The following is a 20,868-nucleotide window of genomic DNA, read 5'->3' as shown; positions in this document are numbered from 1 at the left end:
GCTTTTCCCACAGGCACTTGAAAATATTTAGCATTTTTTCAGCTGAATGCAATTTTCATAATAAAGTAGCTCACTCAGCTACCTGACACCACAGACAAAGACACCGAGCGAGCAGCTCCTGCCAACTTCGGCAGAGCATGATCACAACCCCCAGTTACATACGTAAGTAGGCTTTTAAACATCCAGTTGCTGTAACAATTCCAGTAATTTATGTATTATATGTTATTGTTATATACTTTACTCAGTATTTGTAGCACAGGGATTTTATTCCATAACGTCCAGACACAACTCTCCCATACCCGATGTCCTTCAGTCAACCTTAATGGAAGATACAACAGATCTTGAATTTCTGTAATATTGAAATTCTACCTCTATGACCAGTGTAAGGATAACAAAGCAGCCCTTTGCTACTCCAAAGCCAATCTGGATGCCTGATTTTAATTTCGGTGTTTTAGGGGCTGGTAATCAGAACTTGTTTAATATAACGCCCCTTCTGCTACCAAGTAGATTCCTCCACATAAACACACGCCCCTTGCTGACCAGCACCAGCTCATCACTGCTGACGCTGCTCCCTACTTTTAGTCGACTGCTTGTTTCACTTTCACTGGCAAACCTCTCAGAAAAGTATGGGAATGAGGTCTATTTTGTTCTGTGCCAAAACACTCAGTCCAGTCTACCAAATGCAAAATGTTCATATTTAACTGCATCTCGGGCAGTTTCAAGGGTATCATTTTAAAACCACAGTGTATTTCGTTAAATCAAGCCCTACAATGATCCGGGTTTACTTCCATCCACTTAGCCTATTAATGCAGGCTAATAGTGCACGTTCTTGTGGTAGCAAACCCCAAAGTGTACCAGGAGACTACAGTGATAGATTACATGTACATGCTGTGTCATATCCAATTAACTCAAATTGACTGTGTACTGCATTATGCTGTTAGTGCATGGAAGATCAATAAATATGGAGAAAATCCAACGAGGCCCTCTCCATTCCCATCCAATTCTAGTAGGTCTGAGACAGATCATGCTCCTATGATGTGTATGCTGCTGCTGAAGAGGGCAGGTGGTGCATAGACACCATTCAAACTTGGCCTATTCAATCTAAACTCCTCTAACTCGCCATTCATGCATAGCAAAACACCATCTGGTCCTATTTTGCCTCCAGCAATCACAGCTGACCAAAAACGATAATAACAGCTGTTGCAAAACAAAAGCCAAACAAAGGGGGGAGGGAAAGGTTAGAATGAAGTCCAGTGCTGCAAAACACTCCATGAAGTGAGAAATGGAAAAGGAGCCATTCAAATAGCCAATCCCCATTGAAAAGAGTCAGTGCAAGACTTCTGGTTAAACTTGAGATATTTAATCCATCTGTCCTGCAAACCACAATGGTCAGGTGATAATATAAAATTGAGATTATGTTGCAGAGAGGTATTTAAAGGCTTTGTTCTCCAAGTTAGAAACTAATGACCCTGTGTCAGCTAAAAATTAAACCTCCTTATGTTCTTTCATCATGTGTCAACCTGGGTTAATGTGAAAGTAGAATGTGTTTAACCGGGGTGATAAAGCGTCTGAAACCTTGGGAAAAGAAGGGAGCAGTTAAGTGCTTGTAAATGATATGAAGGAAAACAGTCTTTAAACCGTGCACGACACTGAAATCATACGGGTACTGCATTTCTCCTGTATGAATTGCATATTAAGTGATTTAAATTAACAGTTTTATTTATGACCTACGATAGCAAAGTTACTCACTTAGACTCAGGGAATATGAACACCAACTTGCACAGTTTGAAACACAAGATGTTCTGCAATATGCTATTGTGGGTAATGTAAAATATAATTTTGTAGCAAGCAGGGGGATGCTCCAGTTTTTCAAGATTCAAATTTTGATATTTAAAATGTACAGTCCTGCTCGATGATTAATTTTTTTAGCTGCAGTAATTAAAACTATTTTTCCTGGAATTGACCATCAGTAGTTCAGCAGCTCTTAATCAAATGTGATAAAACCCAGGATTTATGAAACCATTTAATGAGTGTAATAACACCTGCTTCTCGCTGCAAATAGTTGAAAACAGACTTCAGTTGTAATTAACTCTTATCACTAGTGACATTTTTCCAACGATACTTCATAGGTCTTCAAAATGACAATTATAGAACTAATACACAATTACTGTCACATGCAGTTTAGCAATTATTTCTGAAGGCATTTGTCTAAAGGTTTCAAAACGACGATAAAATGGTTCCCTTTGTTATGTAACATTGGCTAAAACCGACACACACAAAAATCTCTCCCAACCAGCCTCTGCCATGCCATTTCTGAAGCGGGCAGGCTTCCTTGTGCTTGGAATAAACATCCTCTGTCCCAGACACTAGGAGATATCATACTAAGGCTATTAGGAGCATGGGTAGCTGTCAACTAACACCTATTATGAAAAGCTTGAATTTATACATGATTTCTTCTGCTCTGAGAAATCTATAAATTTATAATTAGAACCACTTGCTGTTCAATATTTGTACATAATAAACAGAGTACCTGAGGATGATGAAATATTGAAAGCTGACTTTATTATTAAACTCACATGGTATAGTACCTCTAACCTCAAGTCTGGCTGCAACTTTTTGGGGATCTATATTCCATTATTTTTTGGTTGTGGTCTGAGCGTGGTAGCCATGGACACCGCCTCAAACAGGATTAGGATTCGGCTCAGGTTTGACACTTGCTGTTTTTAATTTTCATTTTATCATAAGCAGTTTAAGATTGTTGCCAGTGGTAATTTGCAATTTTTATCAAGACCTCTTCATTATAGCTTCTGACAGGACAGATGCTGTAATTAATCATGCAAGACAACTGGGGATAGTGGTCAGACTGCACTCGCGGCACAGATACTGCAGGCAAAGAAGAGAAAGAAGAAAATAAAGGCTTTCTCCTCTATGTCCACAGTAAAAATACATGAACAGCACTAATAACCCGACAACACACTGGAGGTGAATGTTTCCAAGTCCTTCACGTGAAATACCTGCCCCTTCCATCGCCCCCTCTATCATGCCCTACTTTTATGATAAAAGTCAGGCAACTCAGGATCAGCCCAAGTCAGAGTTGGGGGCTTACAGAGGGGAAGCCCATGGCAGTAAGCTGCGTTTACATCTGAAACGCAAAGATACAAAGAAAAGCACAATTTGTGCTTATTTGCATCTCCGAACACTACTGCCGAGAGGCAGGTTCGCTATCCTGTTCCTGCAGATAAATGTAACACAGGGTACCACGAATGCTTTGTAACTCTACCACCTGCCTTCTCCCTCTGAAGTTGTAGCAACCTCAGAGAAGTTGTACGTGACTCTTCAGCAGTGCATCTCGATGGACACCAGAGCTGATCGCACTCCTGGTTCCGATCGGTACCTGTTTACTCAGTATCTTTGGAAAAAAATCCAAAAAATTAAATAAGTTTTCCAAGAAAGTGTTTGCAGAAGGAAATATTTCTGGGTTCTCTATCAAACACTTATGGCTCATCAGTTTTACTGAAATGTGTTTATTCTATAGCAAGATAAAAGCATTTATTTTAGATAAGCAAAATACAAACAACTTAATTGCTGCTATCATAACTCATAAAAAAGTATAAAACAGCATAAAAACACAATAAGCAATGTAGCAATTAATAATTCATGTTACCAGTGTTTACATTAAAGCCTCATTTATGAAAACTTTACAACACATGATATGAAAACTTACAACTTTTAAAGAAAATATTTACATTGATTATTCGGTTGTGGAGTTTCATTTAAATATTCTACTGGTTTTACAGCATATTAAAAACTCTTGCATTTTTCATCTTAGCTTTCTGTAATAACAGTTTTATTTAAGTGCATTTCCCTTTTAAAAATACAGTGTATTAAATCTGAAACTCATCACTTCGACACAGAATATAATATTCACCTTTGTTCTGTAATTGGAATTAACGTAAGAGGGTAAATGTCAATATATATTTTCTTACAAACTATGGTAGCTTTATTTGGAGAAATGAAGTGAAAGGTTGGGTCAAACATTTAAGTTCAGTTACTTGCATTTGTTTTTCTGAAGACATTTAGGAGAGAAAAAAATTAAGAGCTTTGGCAAAAATCTGTGATTTACTCTAGTTTTTCATGACAAAAAATGCCATCAACTAACTCATGTCATACAAGTATGATTGTATGAAATCCAATCATCATCTTACAGGTAGTTACAACTGTGCTTTAAGGGCTTCATGAGTTCATACTGCCTTGAAGTGCATTATTCACTTTTAGAGAAAGAAGGGTTATACCATATAACTCTGAAAGGCCATTTTGCAGTCATAAGGTCCAGGTATTTATTAGGCCATTTGATTCACATATTGTAGGTAAAGCTTAAATAAATTAAAAAGGCATCACATGAAAAAGAGCACAGCTTTTTTTTTTTTTTTTTTTTTAAACAAAATGATTTATAGTCAGCTAAAAGATGATACACAGCTACATTGTAGTTCTTTATTGCCTATCTAATAGACACTTTAGAGGATCATTTGATCTGTTATGCATCCCTGCATAACTACCATCAACAATTTACAGTTTTCAGCCAAATATGGTTTACCCCTACCCCCTCCATCAACACAAAGCCATGCTGCAAGATCATTTATCTTCAGAAAATACTGACCTGCGATAATACTTGAGTCTGTGTCTGAGATTGTATTTGTGACTGGTGCTGCTGAGGTGCTGGCTGAGGGCTCCCAATGGCAGGGATGGGAGAAGTGATCTGAGAGGCTACCGGAGAATGCTGCTGAGGAGAAGGCTGTGACTGGTGTTGCATATGCTGCATCTGCTGCTGCTGCATCTGCTGAAGCTGTATGTGCTGCAGTTGCTGTTGCATTTGCTGTTGGTTAATTTGCTGCTGAAGATGCTGCTGCTGCTGCAAATGTTGTTGCATGTGGTGCTGAAAATGCTGCTGTTGCATTTGTTGTTGTATTTGCTGATGCATTTGATGCTGGTGTAGCTGCTGCTGTTGCATCTGCTGCATCTGTTGCTGCTGAAGCTGCTGCATCTGGTGCTGCTGGCTTTGCATTGAGGGACTGACTTGAGATGAAGACGGCGTTGCCACCATGTTTGTTCCCATAGAGCTTATCAATGGAGCTGCAATGTTTGTTGGCATGTTTGGTGCAATGGTGACAGAAGCTACAATCTGATTCATCGGCAGTCTCATGGTTAAAGGTTTTGGAGCAATTGCTCTGGGAAGGGACTGTTGAAGAGTTTGAGGAGATGCCGATACTGGTGCGTGTTGAGAAAGAGAAGTATTCAGAATAAGGGAGGAAGACAAATTTGTGGATGCCAATGTTTGCTGAACAGAACGAATTGTCTGGGCCTCAGCAGATTCTGCAGCAGCCTGTGTTTAGAAAAGAAATTCATTGTATTTTTAACAGAAAAAACACTGTTACTGTTTACATGGAAATAAAAGTCACAGCTACTCAGAGACACACTTTCATCTTTTGTTTTCGATCAGAAAAGATCAATCAGCAGTCTGAAAAAGATCACTGATCCACCGATCCATTACATCACCTCTTCATCCGTCTCTGTGCACTGCACCTCCACTTCTTACTTGGACAAAAAAACTAACCCTTGTTCAACACCAGAAAGTCACAGATGTCACGTACATTTGTGGCTGAAAGAGCTAAAAAGGGCCCAACACTTTCTATATTGATGTGTTTTCAAAATAACCCTGTTCTTTGGGAGACAAATCTGAGCAGAAGCATATCCCCCCCTCCACGTGTTATCATGGCATAAGAGTAGTGTATGAACAACGAAACTTCCCAAACAACTTTTTAAATTTGCTTGTTGAAGTTCTTCGCATCTCAGGCAGCAAGACCTAGGTATCGACAACAAACAAAAGTCTAAGGGAACCTTGTCAAGGCACCCAGCTGAACACGCTGGAAGGGCTACAGTTGCATCAGCGGGGTGCCCTGCTTAGGGAATCCTGCCTACTTCCAGTGTCCTGGAGGTTTCTGATGAGACATACCTGCAGAAAAACTCCAGCCCAAAGAGGCCTATTGAAATAAATGAAGTGTGCTGGTGCCTCTGAGGGCATCGTTCTGTTGGGTATATTTAAAAATATCGTGTATGCTTAAATTAGATATGTGTAAGCACCAAAGGTAGGATTCATCTTTCATAGTTTTATACACATCTGCATTGTCCACGACACGTAGAACAGTGGCCTAAAATCCCTATATAAAGACAACGGAGAGAAAAAGTCTCTTCCAGCACAATTAACTGACATGTTTTAGACATTTACCTTAGGATGTGTCAAATTGTGCTGCAGAACTGTCTATTCCATCCCTACCCTCAGCAACCACCTCGGATGAGAAAGTTACAGCAAGGATGCCTTAGGTTAGAGGACATGAGATGAATACTGGACTTCGAGTATAATTTCCACTTGCAGTCTTCCCACAAGTTACTCGGCAGCCCAGGTCCCATGGATTTTGGGACAAAGTAGGATTTCTGATGGTTTTGAAATGGGAACTTAGGACTGACAAAATAAATTCCTGCAAAGGTTATTCAGAATTCCAGCTGCCATTGAACTTAGCGTTGTGATACTAAAGGCTTTGAGAATATTATCAAAGTCCTAGAGACAACAGGAAAACAGCTTCTCAACACAAGGAGAAGAAATCTTCCAGCTTTCAAGAATGCTTGTGTATAATTTCTGTTGTTGTATTTTTAATCATTAATTAAAATATGCAGCAACTTTCTGTGTGATTTGTTAACGCTCTGCAGTTGTACATTCAAATAAATATTCTCAGGAGTTAGATAACATGACTTCTGTTGCTTTGTTGTGGTTGAAGACATTTTTGTAACTGATCTTTAATGAAGTATTATTAGAGAAATAACCACCTTGATTAATTTTTACCCATGTTTTAGATGTCTATAAGCATATTACCGTTTACGGTATTCAGATGCAACAGATCTACAACCAGTGTAGTGCTGCCGGTTAGAAAGGTAAATTCTCAAGTAAGAGCAGAGCTTTGTTTTCTTTGCAAGTTTTATTGTAACTCAGGATCTGCTAGAATACTCCACGTGGCTCACTGCCAGCTAGTCCATTTGTAAGTACTCTCCAAATTCAGAGCCACCGCACATTTTTTTCCCCTCACCTGCACGAAATACTTAAGCTTTGTCATACAATAACTGCTCTCCAGCTCCATGCAAAGCAAGTCAGTCTTTCAAGAAGTAGCACTTGAGGAAAGACAAAACTCTGCGAATTACTTGCAAATGTTAATGTCAAAAGGTCAGTATATTTTTCATGACTGAATTTTACTTTTGTAGTGAAGTACATTATTTTTCCTCCATAGATAAAGGAAGACGTACATTTACAAAGTTATTGTTTGGTAATCATTACTGTGCCATTAGAGAGATGAAGGGTTTTTTGCAGAGACTAAGCAGGGTTCAAGTAGCAGCAAAACATCTTGTGGAGCTCTATTACTGAAATCCTAGGATTCTACTTTTGTTTTGCGCAACACCACCCCACCACCCCCAAGATTTAAACACCATTGCAAAGGCTAACTTGCATTGCACTGAAGGCATTATTAGGCTTACCTTAGAAACAAGGCTTGCTCTATAGGCAGCAAGTGCCTTTAAGTATTCTTTTTTGGCAGCTTCAGTTTTTCTTTTATAAACCTATTAAAAGAGACCACAGTTTCACCAACTTCAATTATTTAGACGTTTTTGCCAGAATGCTCTCAAAATCACTTGCAAAGAAACAAAAAATACAGACCAAAAAACCTGAAAACACTCTACTGTTAGATGTGTTTTTTTCTTTTCTGAAAGATCTAAATATTCTTGCAGGTGGTTAAAGACTTTCAGGTATACTTGCTGGACTTGCACCACAAATTATGTTGACTTATTGTAAATAAAAAAAAACTGCTAGAGCAGCCAACTGTTTGACAAGACCACCTATGCACACTTCACCTCCCCAGGAAAGGATATTTTAATGACTCTAAGTAACAGGGATATTAGAACGCTGAGTATTTCAGATGCTAAGAAGTATCTGAAGTAGTATAAAATAGAAAAAAATGCCTATGCAGTATTTTTTTTTAAACAAATATTCAAAGTACACATTAAAAAAAAATCTTTATACCTTTAGAAAAGGTGAGTCATAGAGCTTGGGCAATTCACTTTCCCCAAAGCCAGTACGAGAGAATCCCATTGAGTTAAACAAGAACGGTTAGGCAAAAATTAATTAATCTGTATTTTTAATCATCAGTAAATTTAAAGTTCACCTCTAAATCACGTTCATCATCATCTGTTAGATCAGACTAAAAGTTTCCAAATGTATTTCACAAACAAGTATCATTCTTCTCTTGCCAGAAGGTGTCCTATATGGGAACTTACTCTTTCATCGCAGCTTCCATTAACTGTTACTGGGAGCTGCATGGAATTATCAACAGAAAAACAGCCTCAAAGGAATTTTTTTTCTTCTTTTCTTCCTTCAATCTATGTGTAGGAGTTACATGTGTAAGAAAGAAGAATAACCCTCAAGGAAGAACACAACTCATCATTCTGTACCAAGTTTGAGTTGGAGATAACATTTCACACACGACATTGTAATGAGGCACAGAGGATTGGCTTCAAAGGTTGGAAATCAACACGCTTTGTAACAAATTCATAAGGCAGATCAAAGGAAAATGGTAAATGTGCTGTACCGTCCCCTTTTCTCTTCTAACTTCTCATTAATAGGAAACAAGAGCTTTGAAACAGGAATCATCAAAAGATAGTCTTAACAGGACTCCAGGACAGTATCACCTGAGCTTTTTTACAAACTGCCCTTTAAAATTTAAAGACAAATACAGCCATTTAATACTACCTACTGGCTTTTATAACAAAATGCTTTTTAAATGCCAGCTCTTCAGCAAGTTCAAAAATCTTACTCTACAGAGTAAGAGGTCTACATCAGCAAGTAGTGTGGTCTACTCAGAGCTGAGGTAGGAGGCTTTTTTTTTTTTTACAAGGATTACTATTTTACTTCTTGTGAGACAACCCTGTGTCAATTTTTTACCTGTTTTTGTTCTTCTCCTAAACTGTCCCACATAGATGCCACTATTTTTGAAACCTCTCCAAAAGTTGCATTCGGGTTCTGCCCTTTAATTGCAGCTTGTGTATCCCTGAAGAAAAGGGCATATGCTGACACTGGCTTTTGTGGCTCATTGGGATCTTTCTTTTTCTTCTTCTTTGGAGTCTTGGGCTTCTTGCCAGAATCCGGTGCAGCTCTTTTTTCTCCAGTAGCCTAAGGAATAGTAATAACAAGAACAGTCAATATATGCATGAAATAAGTCAGATTAATTCCAAAAAGTTATTGACAGTCTGGCTTAATAATATATGGATAAAGCTACTATGTAGGCAACATTTTGGAGAGTCCTGTTGTGCAAGCCTTTCTCCTACCAATAGTATTTAGTCTCAGCTTAATCTCATCAGATCTACTGGAACTAAATGCATGAACAGTTACTACTCCTTGTAAGCATGGCTCAGAGAGTCATATCCTATGAGTTTGACCTGAAAAAGTGCACCCCAGGACTAATTTGTATTTTTTAAAAATTAAGATTTGATCTATAGTACGTTTTGAATAGGTAATCGCCATTAAGATTTTTTCCATTAAGATGTAATTTCAGCAGTAGAGGCTCAAAAGACAAGAGCTTGGAGGCATTTCCCGATTCCCAGACTTAGGCTGTCAACTAAGGCGTGGGTCAGGGGTTAAAAAGCCCACCCTTCGGGCAAAAAAGCAGTGGCAACTCTGCAGCTTCCATCCACCTGCGGGGAACCCCCACTGTGTCCAGCCCTCCCCTCCAGCACTCCCCGTGCAGGGTCAGGCCCCTGCGGGGTAGCACTGGAGCCTCCGCGTCACTGCCAGGCACCAGCCCACGTCCCCCTCTTGCCTCTGGGATGGGGAACCCCCAGAGCAGCACACCCAGCATCACGGGCAACTCTGGTCCCTGCGTGAGCCTCGTGTCCTGCACCCGCTTTTGTTGAGCTATGAGCAGATTATTGCAACAAGGGGATAAAGCGGCTCTAAATATACCTCTACGGTAGTCATTTTACTTTGATATTTTGAGGATCCTGTACAATGATCTTTCCATATGCGCAATTTCCATTAACTTAATGAGAAAACCTTTCACGAAGAGTCTAAATTAGGCCCTTTAAATACACTGCTAGAATAACATTTGTGCTTTATTTTTTTGACAAAATTTTCCTTTTATAACAGATTTAAGGCAAAATGTAAATTAACTAAACCTTCCATCAGAAGAAAGCTTATTTTATTTCTATCTAAATGCCTCTGTTTTACGTGACTCCAGAGAATACCGAAATGACAAAACTGTCCAAAGTTGATGAGTAAAGAGATTCACCAGATCTATAAAATCTGAAACAAACTATGAATGTAGTAGACCAAATATATATAACGTATATTCTTACAGTTATTATGGAGGTATTACGGAAACTTCTTAAGTAAAGACACTAAACAGCAAATGAATCGTATTCCACTATACTGTAACATTCATATTTTAAATGACCACATTGCAGCTAAGATGATACTGCTGCATTCATGAAAATATAGCATATAGACATGTATAGCTTACTCACTACACTGCATGGAATAACTTACTCTATTTGATTCATCTGCATCTTCTTCATTTATAGAGCTGGATGGGGAAGGAGTGGCTGATTTACTTGCAGGAGGGGAGGGAGAAGTGTGTGGCAAATTAGTGCCTCCTAAATTTAGCCCCAGCTGCGCACTTAGCTGAGACTGGTTAATGGTGGTTAGCTGCGAAGGAGGCATAATTCCCGAATGAGCAGCGTCAGTCATATGGACAATAGATCTCATAATCAGAGAGTGATCCTGGCGATACTGGGAAACTTGCGTGTGACTCTGATCCTAAAAGAGATTGAAACATCATTTAGTCATTAGCAGTTACCATACAGCATTATCAGGTAAAGTTATTTTCACAGCCTTACAGAACGGACACTGTCAACTTGCAGTTTGTTTCATTTCTTTTTAATGAATTAAATGCATTTTAATATATTTAATGCAGCAACAGTTACCACACTTGCCCTGGACATCACTTCTCCCCGAATCGGGGATAGGGTTTTTTTGTGGAACAAAAATTGCATTTCCCCATTTTTAAACATTTCTTCTCTTGATGAGATGGGAAATCCCCACAGAAACAACAGGGAAACAGGCTGACTGACAATACAGGGAAGACAAAAACTGCTGTCAAATGCAGAAAGTAAACAAAACCAGGGTGGGGCGGAATATAGAGAGAGAGGAAAGCATCTTCCTTTACTGTCATTCAGTTATTCTTAGCTGTTGCTAGTAACACTAGTAGGTATAAAACAATGCTGTCTGAGTGGGATTTTAAAGTTGTTTTAAACAAAAACCACTGCCCTGCCAGGTCTCGAGCGCAGACACTGCAGCACACTGGAGAACCATTCGAGTAATCTTGATCACTCCTAAAAATCTTTGTTCACAAGTGCCACACAAAACTACGCATTTTTATCTTTAATCCAACAATCAAACACATGTGGAAAGTAGCAGGCTATGTACCAACCACTTACTTTATTTTTCTTGTACTTCTGTCCTGGTTTCAGCTGGGATAGAGTTAACTGTCTTCCTAGTAGCTGGTACAGTGCTGTGTTTTGAGTTCAGTACGTGAAGAATGTTGATAACACACCCCAATGTTTTCAGTTGTTGCTCAGTAGTGTTTAGACTGAAGTCAAGGATTTTTCAGGGCACAAGGGCCAGGGCACAAGAAGTTGGGAGGGGACACAGCCAGGGCACCTGACCCAAACTGGCCAACAGGGTATTCCATACCATGGGACGTCCCATCTAGTTTAGGAACTGGGAAGTGGGGGGGCAGGGAATCGCCACTCGGGGACTGGCGGGGTGTCGGTTGGCGAGCAATTGCCCTGCGCATCATTTGTACATTCCAATCCTTTTATTACTACTGTTGTCATTTTATTAGTGTTATCATTACCATTATTAGTTTCTTCTTTTCTGTTCTATTAAACTGTTCTTATCTCAACCCATGAGTTTTACTTCTTTTTTCCCGATTTTCTCCCCCATCCCACTGGATGGAGGGGAGTGAGTGAGCAGCTGCGTGGTGCTTAGCTGCTGGCTGGGGTTAAACCACGACAACTTCATGTCTTAGAAACTCAAGTGCTTGCATGGGTTTGTTTCTACTGTTTCTTGAGGGCACAAACTATGTCTTCTACATCTGCACAACACTTATCACACTTGTAAATAAAAAGAAGCGCGACCCTCAAGGTAAAGTCAGCCGGAATCTGCCTATGAACAACTCAGTTTTCTTATTTTTAACCACACATGGATCAATACAGAATGAAGGAACATTTAAACAGGGAAGATTTTTTAAAACAGTTAATAAGTGAAAAGAATAAATAGCTCACAAATTGATTCAGCAACCTGATTAATCTATAGCCATTGTTTGAACAGACAGAAACATGAGAAATAAATTAGATTTTGAAAACTCTTTCATTATTAATAACCTACGTCACAATTAGTAGCAGGTGCAGTGATCCTTAATGAAATGACACAGAACAAAACAGCAATGCTGGGAACCCAGCATACAGTCCACAACAGAATTTGCCCTTCCCAGTGCTTAGTAAGTGCAGATAAGCCCAAACCAGTTTTTAAAAATCTGTGTCAGCATGGCGGTAAGTTTAGCCCAAGTGACTTTCCTCTTACTTTTTACAACTCTTCCCTCAACAGAAGCAGTGGTTCTCCGCTCCTGAAAGCCTTTTCTTGGATGGGACAAGTGCGGCCGTACAAAGAAGCAGTCCATGCATTAGAGAAGATGCACATCCTGCCTCATCCATCTTACGTGCAAGTGCCGCAGCACACTGCTTCCCTGTAGCAACTAAATCATATTACTTCTGAATCTGGCATTCACGTGTCTTTCTGCTGAAGCCTATACAGAAAGAAGAAATCCTTCTTAGCGCAGAAGTACATGTAGTGTTGCACCTGGATCCAGCACAGATGAAGTTAACCCCACAAGCTCCAGATCCAGATCCTATACACTAGGTCTCGCCCTCATTTTGCCCATGCTTTTCAAGCCATTGCCAGCTTGACTCATCATCCATACCGCACCACACTGCTTTTGCTACTTCTTAAATTCTTGTAATACATTCAGGAATGGAGTGTAGTTCCTTAGAGTTGAATGCGTGTGCCAACAGTAGAGCACTTGATACAGAAAGATCAAAACACTCAGACTTATTGGCTGAAATACCCATTTGCTTCAGGGCACCCTTCTGTGAAAATTTACTACCATTAGCTATAGGGTCATTTTGATTGTGACTTGTATTGGCAGTGGCATCTGGAAGTCATTCAAAGTCTTTTGTACAAGGATATAACTTTCTGCATATTAGTCCATTCATTTTAGTTTACAGACATTACTTTATTGCAAGAAAAAAATTGCTGGTAAAGCAAAGGTGGAGATCATCAGAATCACCTTCTCTCATAGAAATTAACTTTCTTCAGTATTTTGCAGGCAGTACTTTCTTGGAGGTGTTCTACACCTAAAAGGCTAGCTTTTGTTCTCTCTTTATTGCTACACAATACAGGCCTTTCTGGCCTTTACACCAAGGCAACAAAATGTGATGACATGGGTTACAAACCATTTAGTCCAAGTCTTGTCATTTCGGTTGCATCTATGATTTTATTGAGACTAAATTCTCTTGACTTGCACTGACCCAGAATCTAATTTTATACACAAGCCCATGAATTCTTAACTGTCCCTTTTTCTGACACTATTTGATGCTTGTGTGGTTTTTTACATCCACTTATTTAATTCCAGGGTTTTTTTTCCTGTATCTTTTCCTAATTCTTTAAGCTTTTTTTTTTTTTTTTTTTTTTTTCTTAAATCTTGAAAACTTCAGAAAAGCTAGAAGTGGAAACAACAATATTTTGTAACTGGCTATCCAGCACCAAAGAGATAAGACATATTACATAAAACAAAATAGTCTGTATCATTTCCAATCTCGTATCACTTACGTATGATAACAACAATGTACTTTCTGCACTTTGAATTTAAGTTATATGGCTAATCAATATTTTAAAAAAAACCAGAAAGGAATGGGCATTTCTTTTTTTACTTTGTGGCACAGTGTTGTGGGCCTCAACAACATATGGTACCTATAGAAAAGCTTTCAGACAAGGAAGCATAAAGCATTTTTCATGTTTGTACAGTGGTTTAGCAAGTAGCAAGAAGGTAGAGGAGTTAGTCCATAGCAACATTAAAGTCCACAGCATTTGTATATAACTCCTGAGCAAACAACATCTTCTAAGGAGAAATCTATAATCAAGAAAACAAAATTTCCATCAATTACCTTTGCTCTTATTTTTTCCTTTATATTACAAAGACCAACACTGAACCAAAAGGATCGGTAGTGTTTCATTATGCATGAAATTTTTATCAAAGAAATGTTTAACAACAAAAATCATCTTATATCAGGAGCATGCATGGTAGCACAAGTGCACCAAAACGTCCACATGACATGCTAATTACATTACTACACGAAAATTTAAGAGCTCACGTATTCAAAATAATCCACTAAGAATACTGTGAAAATTTTAGAAAATATCACAAGTTCTTTTACATAAACTTAACCAGAAATAAATGTGATACACAAGTATTATGAGCATTCAGGATTTTGGTAACATCATGCAAAAATGACAGGTTAGTTCTGACAAAAAATTCATGAACTTCTCAAGCGGACAGAATCATGTTTTGATTGAGCCTGATCTGCTTTAGTGTCTTGGACTGAACCTAGGCAAAACTTGGTGATTTTAACACAAGACAGGCAAAACTCAACCACTGGTTTACTCAGCATGACAATCAAACAAGGACATAATGTGTGAAATGGAAAACCAAAGAGAAATAACTCGTGTGATTCCTCTGCAGACTGAAATGACTTTGTCTCAGTTCTCTCTTGTTATCCTACGTGAGCGGTACAAAAAACCTAAGGTATAGAGACCTGTACTGAGGGGAGTGCCAGCCACCCCTCTGGTCTCTTCAGTTATACTCATGGATAAAAAAAGCAAAATATGGTCCAAAATGTTTCCCCCTTCGCAAAACAACTTTATGGTGACTGCATCTAGGCACATTGGCCTTCTGTCACCACTCTCTTGCACAGCTCTGATAGCACACATTATAAAGACATTCAGCATTTGACGCATAGAAGGCCTCATCAAAGGAACCATAAGGATATCTGTCCATCAAACTATCCTACTCGCAACTATTCTAATCTATTTAGACAGTCATGCCAAAGAACTCCTATTTAGTCATATTGCCAAAGGACACGTCTCATGGCATATGCCAAATATATAGCTTATTTTACTTTGATTTGTAGAAGTGTAAGTTCTCAAAAACTGGTAAAATATCAATTCCTCAACAGCCACTGGAAAGCAAACAACAGAGTAATGAGACTTTAAAAAAATGAATGTGTGAACTCCCACGCTTTAATTTATACAGTATTATCAAAGGTGTTTTTCAACAATTACTTTACCGGAGCGAAACACACCACCGAGTACTAAGGGAAAAATTAAGGTAATAAAAGATAGTTCGTTCTTCTGTTATCAACTCATTAAGCATCCAGTAGTTAATATTGCTAGCAATGCAGCTAGTATTTATTTTAACATATAAATGCATCCAGCCACTACATTGAGAGGTGCCCCAGCTCCCCCTTACCCTGCATTTTGACAGTCATTTACATACAGTAGTTTTATCCTGGATTTCTACCCTGATATAATTTTAATCTCTAGGAATATTCAACATGATATTTAAAAACGTAACTAGGTAATTACTTTTTAGAACGTTTTGAGTAATATTGAAGTCTTTATTAAAATCAATGTCTACAGCCTTCAATCATTTAAATAGGCAACATATCCAATAAGACTCTTTCTAGCCATGTCAGGACTGAGCCCACGGAAGTGCCTACAGGAAGATGTAGGGCTGGGATCTGACCCTATACTGCATGAGCTAGTTTTTTACTGAAAGTGAGAAATCTGCCAACAAAAATAACTATGCAAAACCCAACATTTATGGTTATGCTCACTGTGCCCTGGTTTCAGAAGTTGACTCAAAACATTATATATTCTATTGCCTCAGGAATTCAACACTGTCAATGTAACCTAAGCTGATGTAATATTTTAAAGGATATATGTAAGTTGAAGCAAATGTACTGCAGTGTAAAGAGCGAAATCCTCAGTTGTCCCTGTCTGTAAATTACTCCCTTTACTTTTGGGCAAGACAGCATATCTCTAGAAGAAATCCTCAATACTCTTTTTCTCCACAAGTATAGATAAAAGAATCCATTAATCTAAATTTTTACAAGATTGGAATTCACTGCCAATCAAAACAAATCAAACTAACAGGATGCTTTTCTCTGTCAGAGATTAAATCCTTACTTAACAGAATACAAAACAGTTGCACTTGGTGCTGCCACCACTGAAGCAGCATCCTTCCTCTCCCCTCCTCAGATACTGCCATCAGTAATAGATCTGTCAAACTGCAGTTATCAGAAGATCCACTACAAGCAGCAGCTTCTTTTCTCCAGCAACGAGAAAACTCCCGTGTTTTGCTTCATGTCTCTGTAGAAAAGGAAAGCTTGCCTAATTTAATTCCTAAAGAAAGGCTACAACAAAGTACATGTCGGGTTGGAAAAAAGTTATGTCTGCAGCTGGATCTGAAAGATCCGTTGGTGATAGGAGGCTCGCGCACATTCTGCTGCCTGGAGAACATGAAGAGTACGCAATTTCTTGGTCTGTGTGCTACCCCAGTCCCACTACATCAGAAATTACTCTCTTCTGTTCACTCAGAGCACATAAGCCAGAGAAGGGACATGAAGAGAAACAAAATCCAAACCCAAACCAACAAATGTGAGGGCCCACTGATTTATTTCTCGAAACTGAGCAACCATCTCCTTTTGTTCTGGCAACCCCAGATGTCTCAAGAAATTCATCTCCTGCTAGATGATAGAATTCTTTCATACGGCTGCAGCCTCCAAGTTAGCTGAATGTGTTTTATTGGAATCTTTCTGATTTACTATCCCTCGCTTTTCTTTGAGGTCTGATCTGCAACCACGTTGGCAGTGACCCCTCACACGGCTGGTGTTCCTCATACTCCCCTGTGCAGCACAGAGCTTCCCTCTGAGCAGACAGCCTGACCTGTTACAGGGAGTGGTAAGAGTGCCATGAGACCACCAAATCACAACTTAAAACCATTTCTTCGACGGAACCGCATTCGGGGATGAGGCAGTAGGAGCACGCCCACACCTGGCGGTGCAGCACCACCTCAGAGATGCGATTCCAAGCAAGAACGTGCCAAGGGACAGGGCCAACCAGCCTGGGCACCTGCCAGACCAACACCGCTCCGGGTCCCGGGACTAGGCATCTCTGCAACGCTGCTCTGTGGCCTCATTCACAGGATGCCCAGCTATCTCTAACAAAATGCTGCATTACATGGTGAAGAAATACGAAAAGCTCACAGCTAGGGCAAAATCGCACAATTGCCAAACCAAGAGACAAGGACTTTTCTCTGCAATGCTTGTAGTTCTTACCCCTGATGCCCCACCCCCCTAGCACGGAGCATTTGGTGTTGGGAACTTTGTTCTTGCCCATTTACTTCCCTGTGACCCCGCAGGTTCCTCGTGCAGTCCCCAAAGCGGGCTGAAGAGGTAATGCTTCTTGGTTGCCTCCGTCACTATTGAGTCCTTCTGCTCAGGAAAGGCTTCTGCTCTTACAGACGGATGGCACCATAGGTTTGCGACAGCCCTCCACCCTTCCACAGCGGGTGGATGGCTGATGCTTTAGCATCACCTGATTCACAACTTCTTTATAATTTGATCTTTACACCATTTTGTAGAGGCATTTAAAGACAGATTCTCCACCCTCTTCTCCCCAAATATCTACCATGCTTTAAAGCATATTGAATCACACTCCTTTTGGACAAGGTACCCAACAGCATGATGACAACACATGGGTGACTCAGATCACAGATGGGCTCTGATCTGATGGGTCTGGTGGCATGAGGAGCTTCTCTCCAAATTAGCAGTAGAAGCTTAGGTCTGCTGTATGCAGACAGCGAAGGCACATTGCAAACAAACCCTGGACACTTAAAATGAAGTCCCAGAATGTCAGATAAATGCTGTTAGCAGTTTTGTTTCAACCTCTGCAACTTCAGGTGCTTCAGCTACCAAATCAAAGGCAGACTTCAAAGGTCCTTATTATGCAGTAAGCAACAAGGGGAGAGACTGTAAGGAAGCATGACAACTGACAAAAATTATCAAAGGTTACAAAAATTGTGCAAGGAATTGGGGGGGGGACAGACTTGGGGGTTACATGGTATTTGTTTGTTTAAAAATTGCTACAAGTGTTGGTAGCTATCTTCAGGGGGAGTATTTTTTCTTTGGGGTTGGGGGTTTTTGTTTGGGTTTTCTTTGTTGGTCGTTGTTGGGTTTTAAAGCAAATGAGAAAAGTAGGGCTCATTATTACCAGAGCTAGGTATTTTTTTTTCCAGCTACCTGACAACACAGAATAATTTAAATTCTACAGAGATTTAGCATTTCTCAAGAACTTGAAGCGGAAACCGAGTATTGGGTAAGCTGTCCAAAGGGAAACATAGGTGGTAACAGCAGAGAATAGCAGGAATTTCAAAGGAAGTTTTCAAATGACCCAAGAACCATGGTGGCTGGTCCCAACAAAGCCTTAGGCCAGGCACAGCATATCCAGACCTGCAGCATCTGCCTCATTTGGCTGGCTTAAGAAAGTAGCACCTGATTTTAAGAGTTTAAACTCAAGGAGGCACAATAGTTTAAAGCCAGGCTTAATGCACAGCCGGTGTCCACGGTCATATACGCCTGCGTTCCTGTTCTTAGGAACATCAGAGATTCAGCTTCTGCTCCAATTCCTGACAGCTCTCCCACTGGGGTGTATCATTTTCCACATATTCATATGGCACCTCACAATATTTTCTGGAGTTGATGGATCTTGATTTAGGCATTGGTAATATAAAGTAGTCACAGTCTTTTTTCCCAGACCGTTCTGCCGATGTTACTGTGTTTCTCTTCTTTCATGCAGAAGTCCCTCATGTATCTCGACAGTTAATAAACTGCTTGCATCGTTTTTTTAATTATTTCCTTTTTTTTAGCACCAGCAGTACCTGCTCTTTGGCAACTGCTGCCACTTTGTTTCTTATGGACAGGTCCTTTCTTGCTGTTACTATGAGTTGCCTATTTTCGAAAAGAACACCAGAATAGGTTTCCTTCTCCAACCATAACAACTCATTAACAGATGGCCCATTGTGTCTGTATCGATGAGAAGGGAGGGAAGAGCACGTCTCCCAGGAAAGTGACTATATTACCCACAGCAAGTATTACAGTGTCACTGAGGATGTGAAAATCTACACACTATTAAAACCCTATTATTTCGTACGTCATCAGGCTAGCACCGTCTTCATACCACGTTAAAGTCGCAGCACGCAGCTTCTGTGCAGAAGCCAGGGCTCTCTGCTGCTTCCAGGGTTCTCAGCCCATCATCCACCTTCCCCCGAGGCCCCCCACGAGCCGTGCACACGCGCTCTCCGAAAGGTAACTAAAAACCACACAACTACGTCATTAGACGTAAAATAAAATATTTAACTACACAGCAATCAAACAAACCTGACTCGAAAGTCCGTCAGCAAAGCACACAGCTCAGAGGTGTGGGCAGAAGCCAGCCTGCCGCAGCGCTGAGCTGAGCCAGAGTGGGCACCGGAGCTGCAAAATCCCCACGGAGCCCTAAAGGTCTAATTTTACAGACTGCCCACCACCATGTGAAGGGTTCTGTACATAGCCAAATGTCAATGATCTGAGCCACCAGAGCATCATTTAATTTGGCATTACTTAATTTTGAGATTAATTTTTCTTGGTGCCACCAATTATTAAAAACAGAGGTGACAGCAGCTACCATTTCTGCTGGGAAAGTCCAATGCAAACTAGACTAACACTGTTGATTTAAAACTTGAGTTTAGTAAACCACCGTAGTAATCAAAGGAAAAATAAAACCAAGAAAACTCTGAAGATAATCTCTCTTTCTAGTAAGAACAGTTGCTACTCCTATAAATGAATAATTGTAACTTTCTGGAATTAGTTGTAGGCTTCGTCTTAAAAGATGACAATAAACATGTTCATAACAATAACAAGGGGTTGTTTTAATAGAGCGTTCCAGGCGTTAAACACATTAATGACCCATGAAATAACTGTTTCATCTGCAACGCATTAAACAATGTTGGTATAACATGGTATTAATTGAAAACGTACTCCATTCTCTCTAGATAGGAGATTACAGACTGGGTATTAAAAGACATTTACAAATAAGTTTCTTTGTAAAGGAAAATTAAAAAGAATTAGAGACACGCAGTCCAGTGAGTAGTGAAATAACTGTCTTTTGCCAATTTTAAAGCAACTTTTTTAGCTTTTATTCTTGCAATCTTCTGTCAATCTATTCAGTTAATTAGTAATTTGGGAATTTAAATTACTAAAAAGGGTTTAGACCTTTAAGTACAAGGCACCACTGTTCTGAAACATTAATGATATTTCTATTGCATGCAGCCTTTAATAAGCTCAAATTTGCAACTCAGCTTTTTAAAGCCACATCATTGAGCTGTTTATTTAAAAAGCAATAGTCTTCTTGAAATAAAAGCAATAGTCACCATCATGTCTTTGATTTGAGCACAGTGCCACTCCTAAGTAGTAATGTAATTAAAGATGAGCGCATTCCACTACGAATTAGCCTTATCTGTGCAGAATCCTGAATGCACTGACAGCACCACAACAATTGTAAAG

At 39.6% G+C, this 20,868-nt stretch overlaps 1 protein-coding gene across 3 annotated transcripts in view; it reads right to left on the bottom strand.

Annotated features, from left to right (window-relative positions):
• Positions 1-3,650: 3,650 nt before the first annotated feature.
• Positions 3,651-20,868, bottom strand: part of TOX3 (TOX high mobility group box family member 3) — a 79,453-nt gene continuing 62,235 nt past the window's right edge. For all 3 annotated transcript variants that reach the window (XM_049804433.1, XM_049804434.1, XM_049804435.1), the window contains exons 4-7: positions 10,637-10,906; positions 9,038-9,265; positions 7,579-7,659; positions 3,651-5,380 (exon numbers count right to left, since the gene is read on the bottom strand). In XM_049804433.1, the coding sequence (XP_049660390.1) occupies positions 4,643-5,380; positions 7,579-7,659; positions 9,038-9,265; positions 10,637-10,906 (1,317 nt within the window). In that variant the 3' untranslated portion in view covers positions 3,651-4,642. The remainder of the gene's footprint in view (positions 5,381-7,578; positions 7,660-9,037; positions 9,266-10,636; positions 10,907-20,868) is intronic.

The sequence above is a fragment of the Accipiter gentilis genome, chromosome 7 (genome assembly GCF_929443795.1).
Source record: "Accipiter gentilis chromosome 7, bAccGen1.1, whole genome shotgun sequence".
NCBI classification, from domain to species: domain Eukaryota; kingdom Metazoa; phylum Chordata; class Aves; order Accipitriformes; family Accipitridae; genus Astur; species Astur gentilis.
This window is presented reverse-complemented; position numbering and strand designations above follow the sequence as displayed.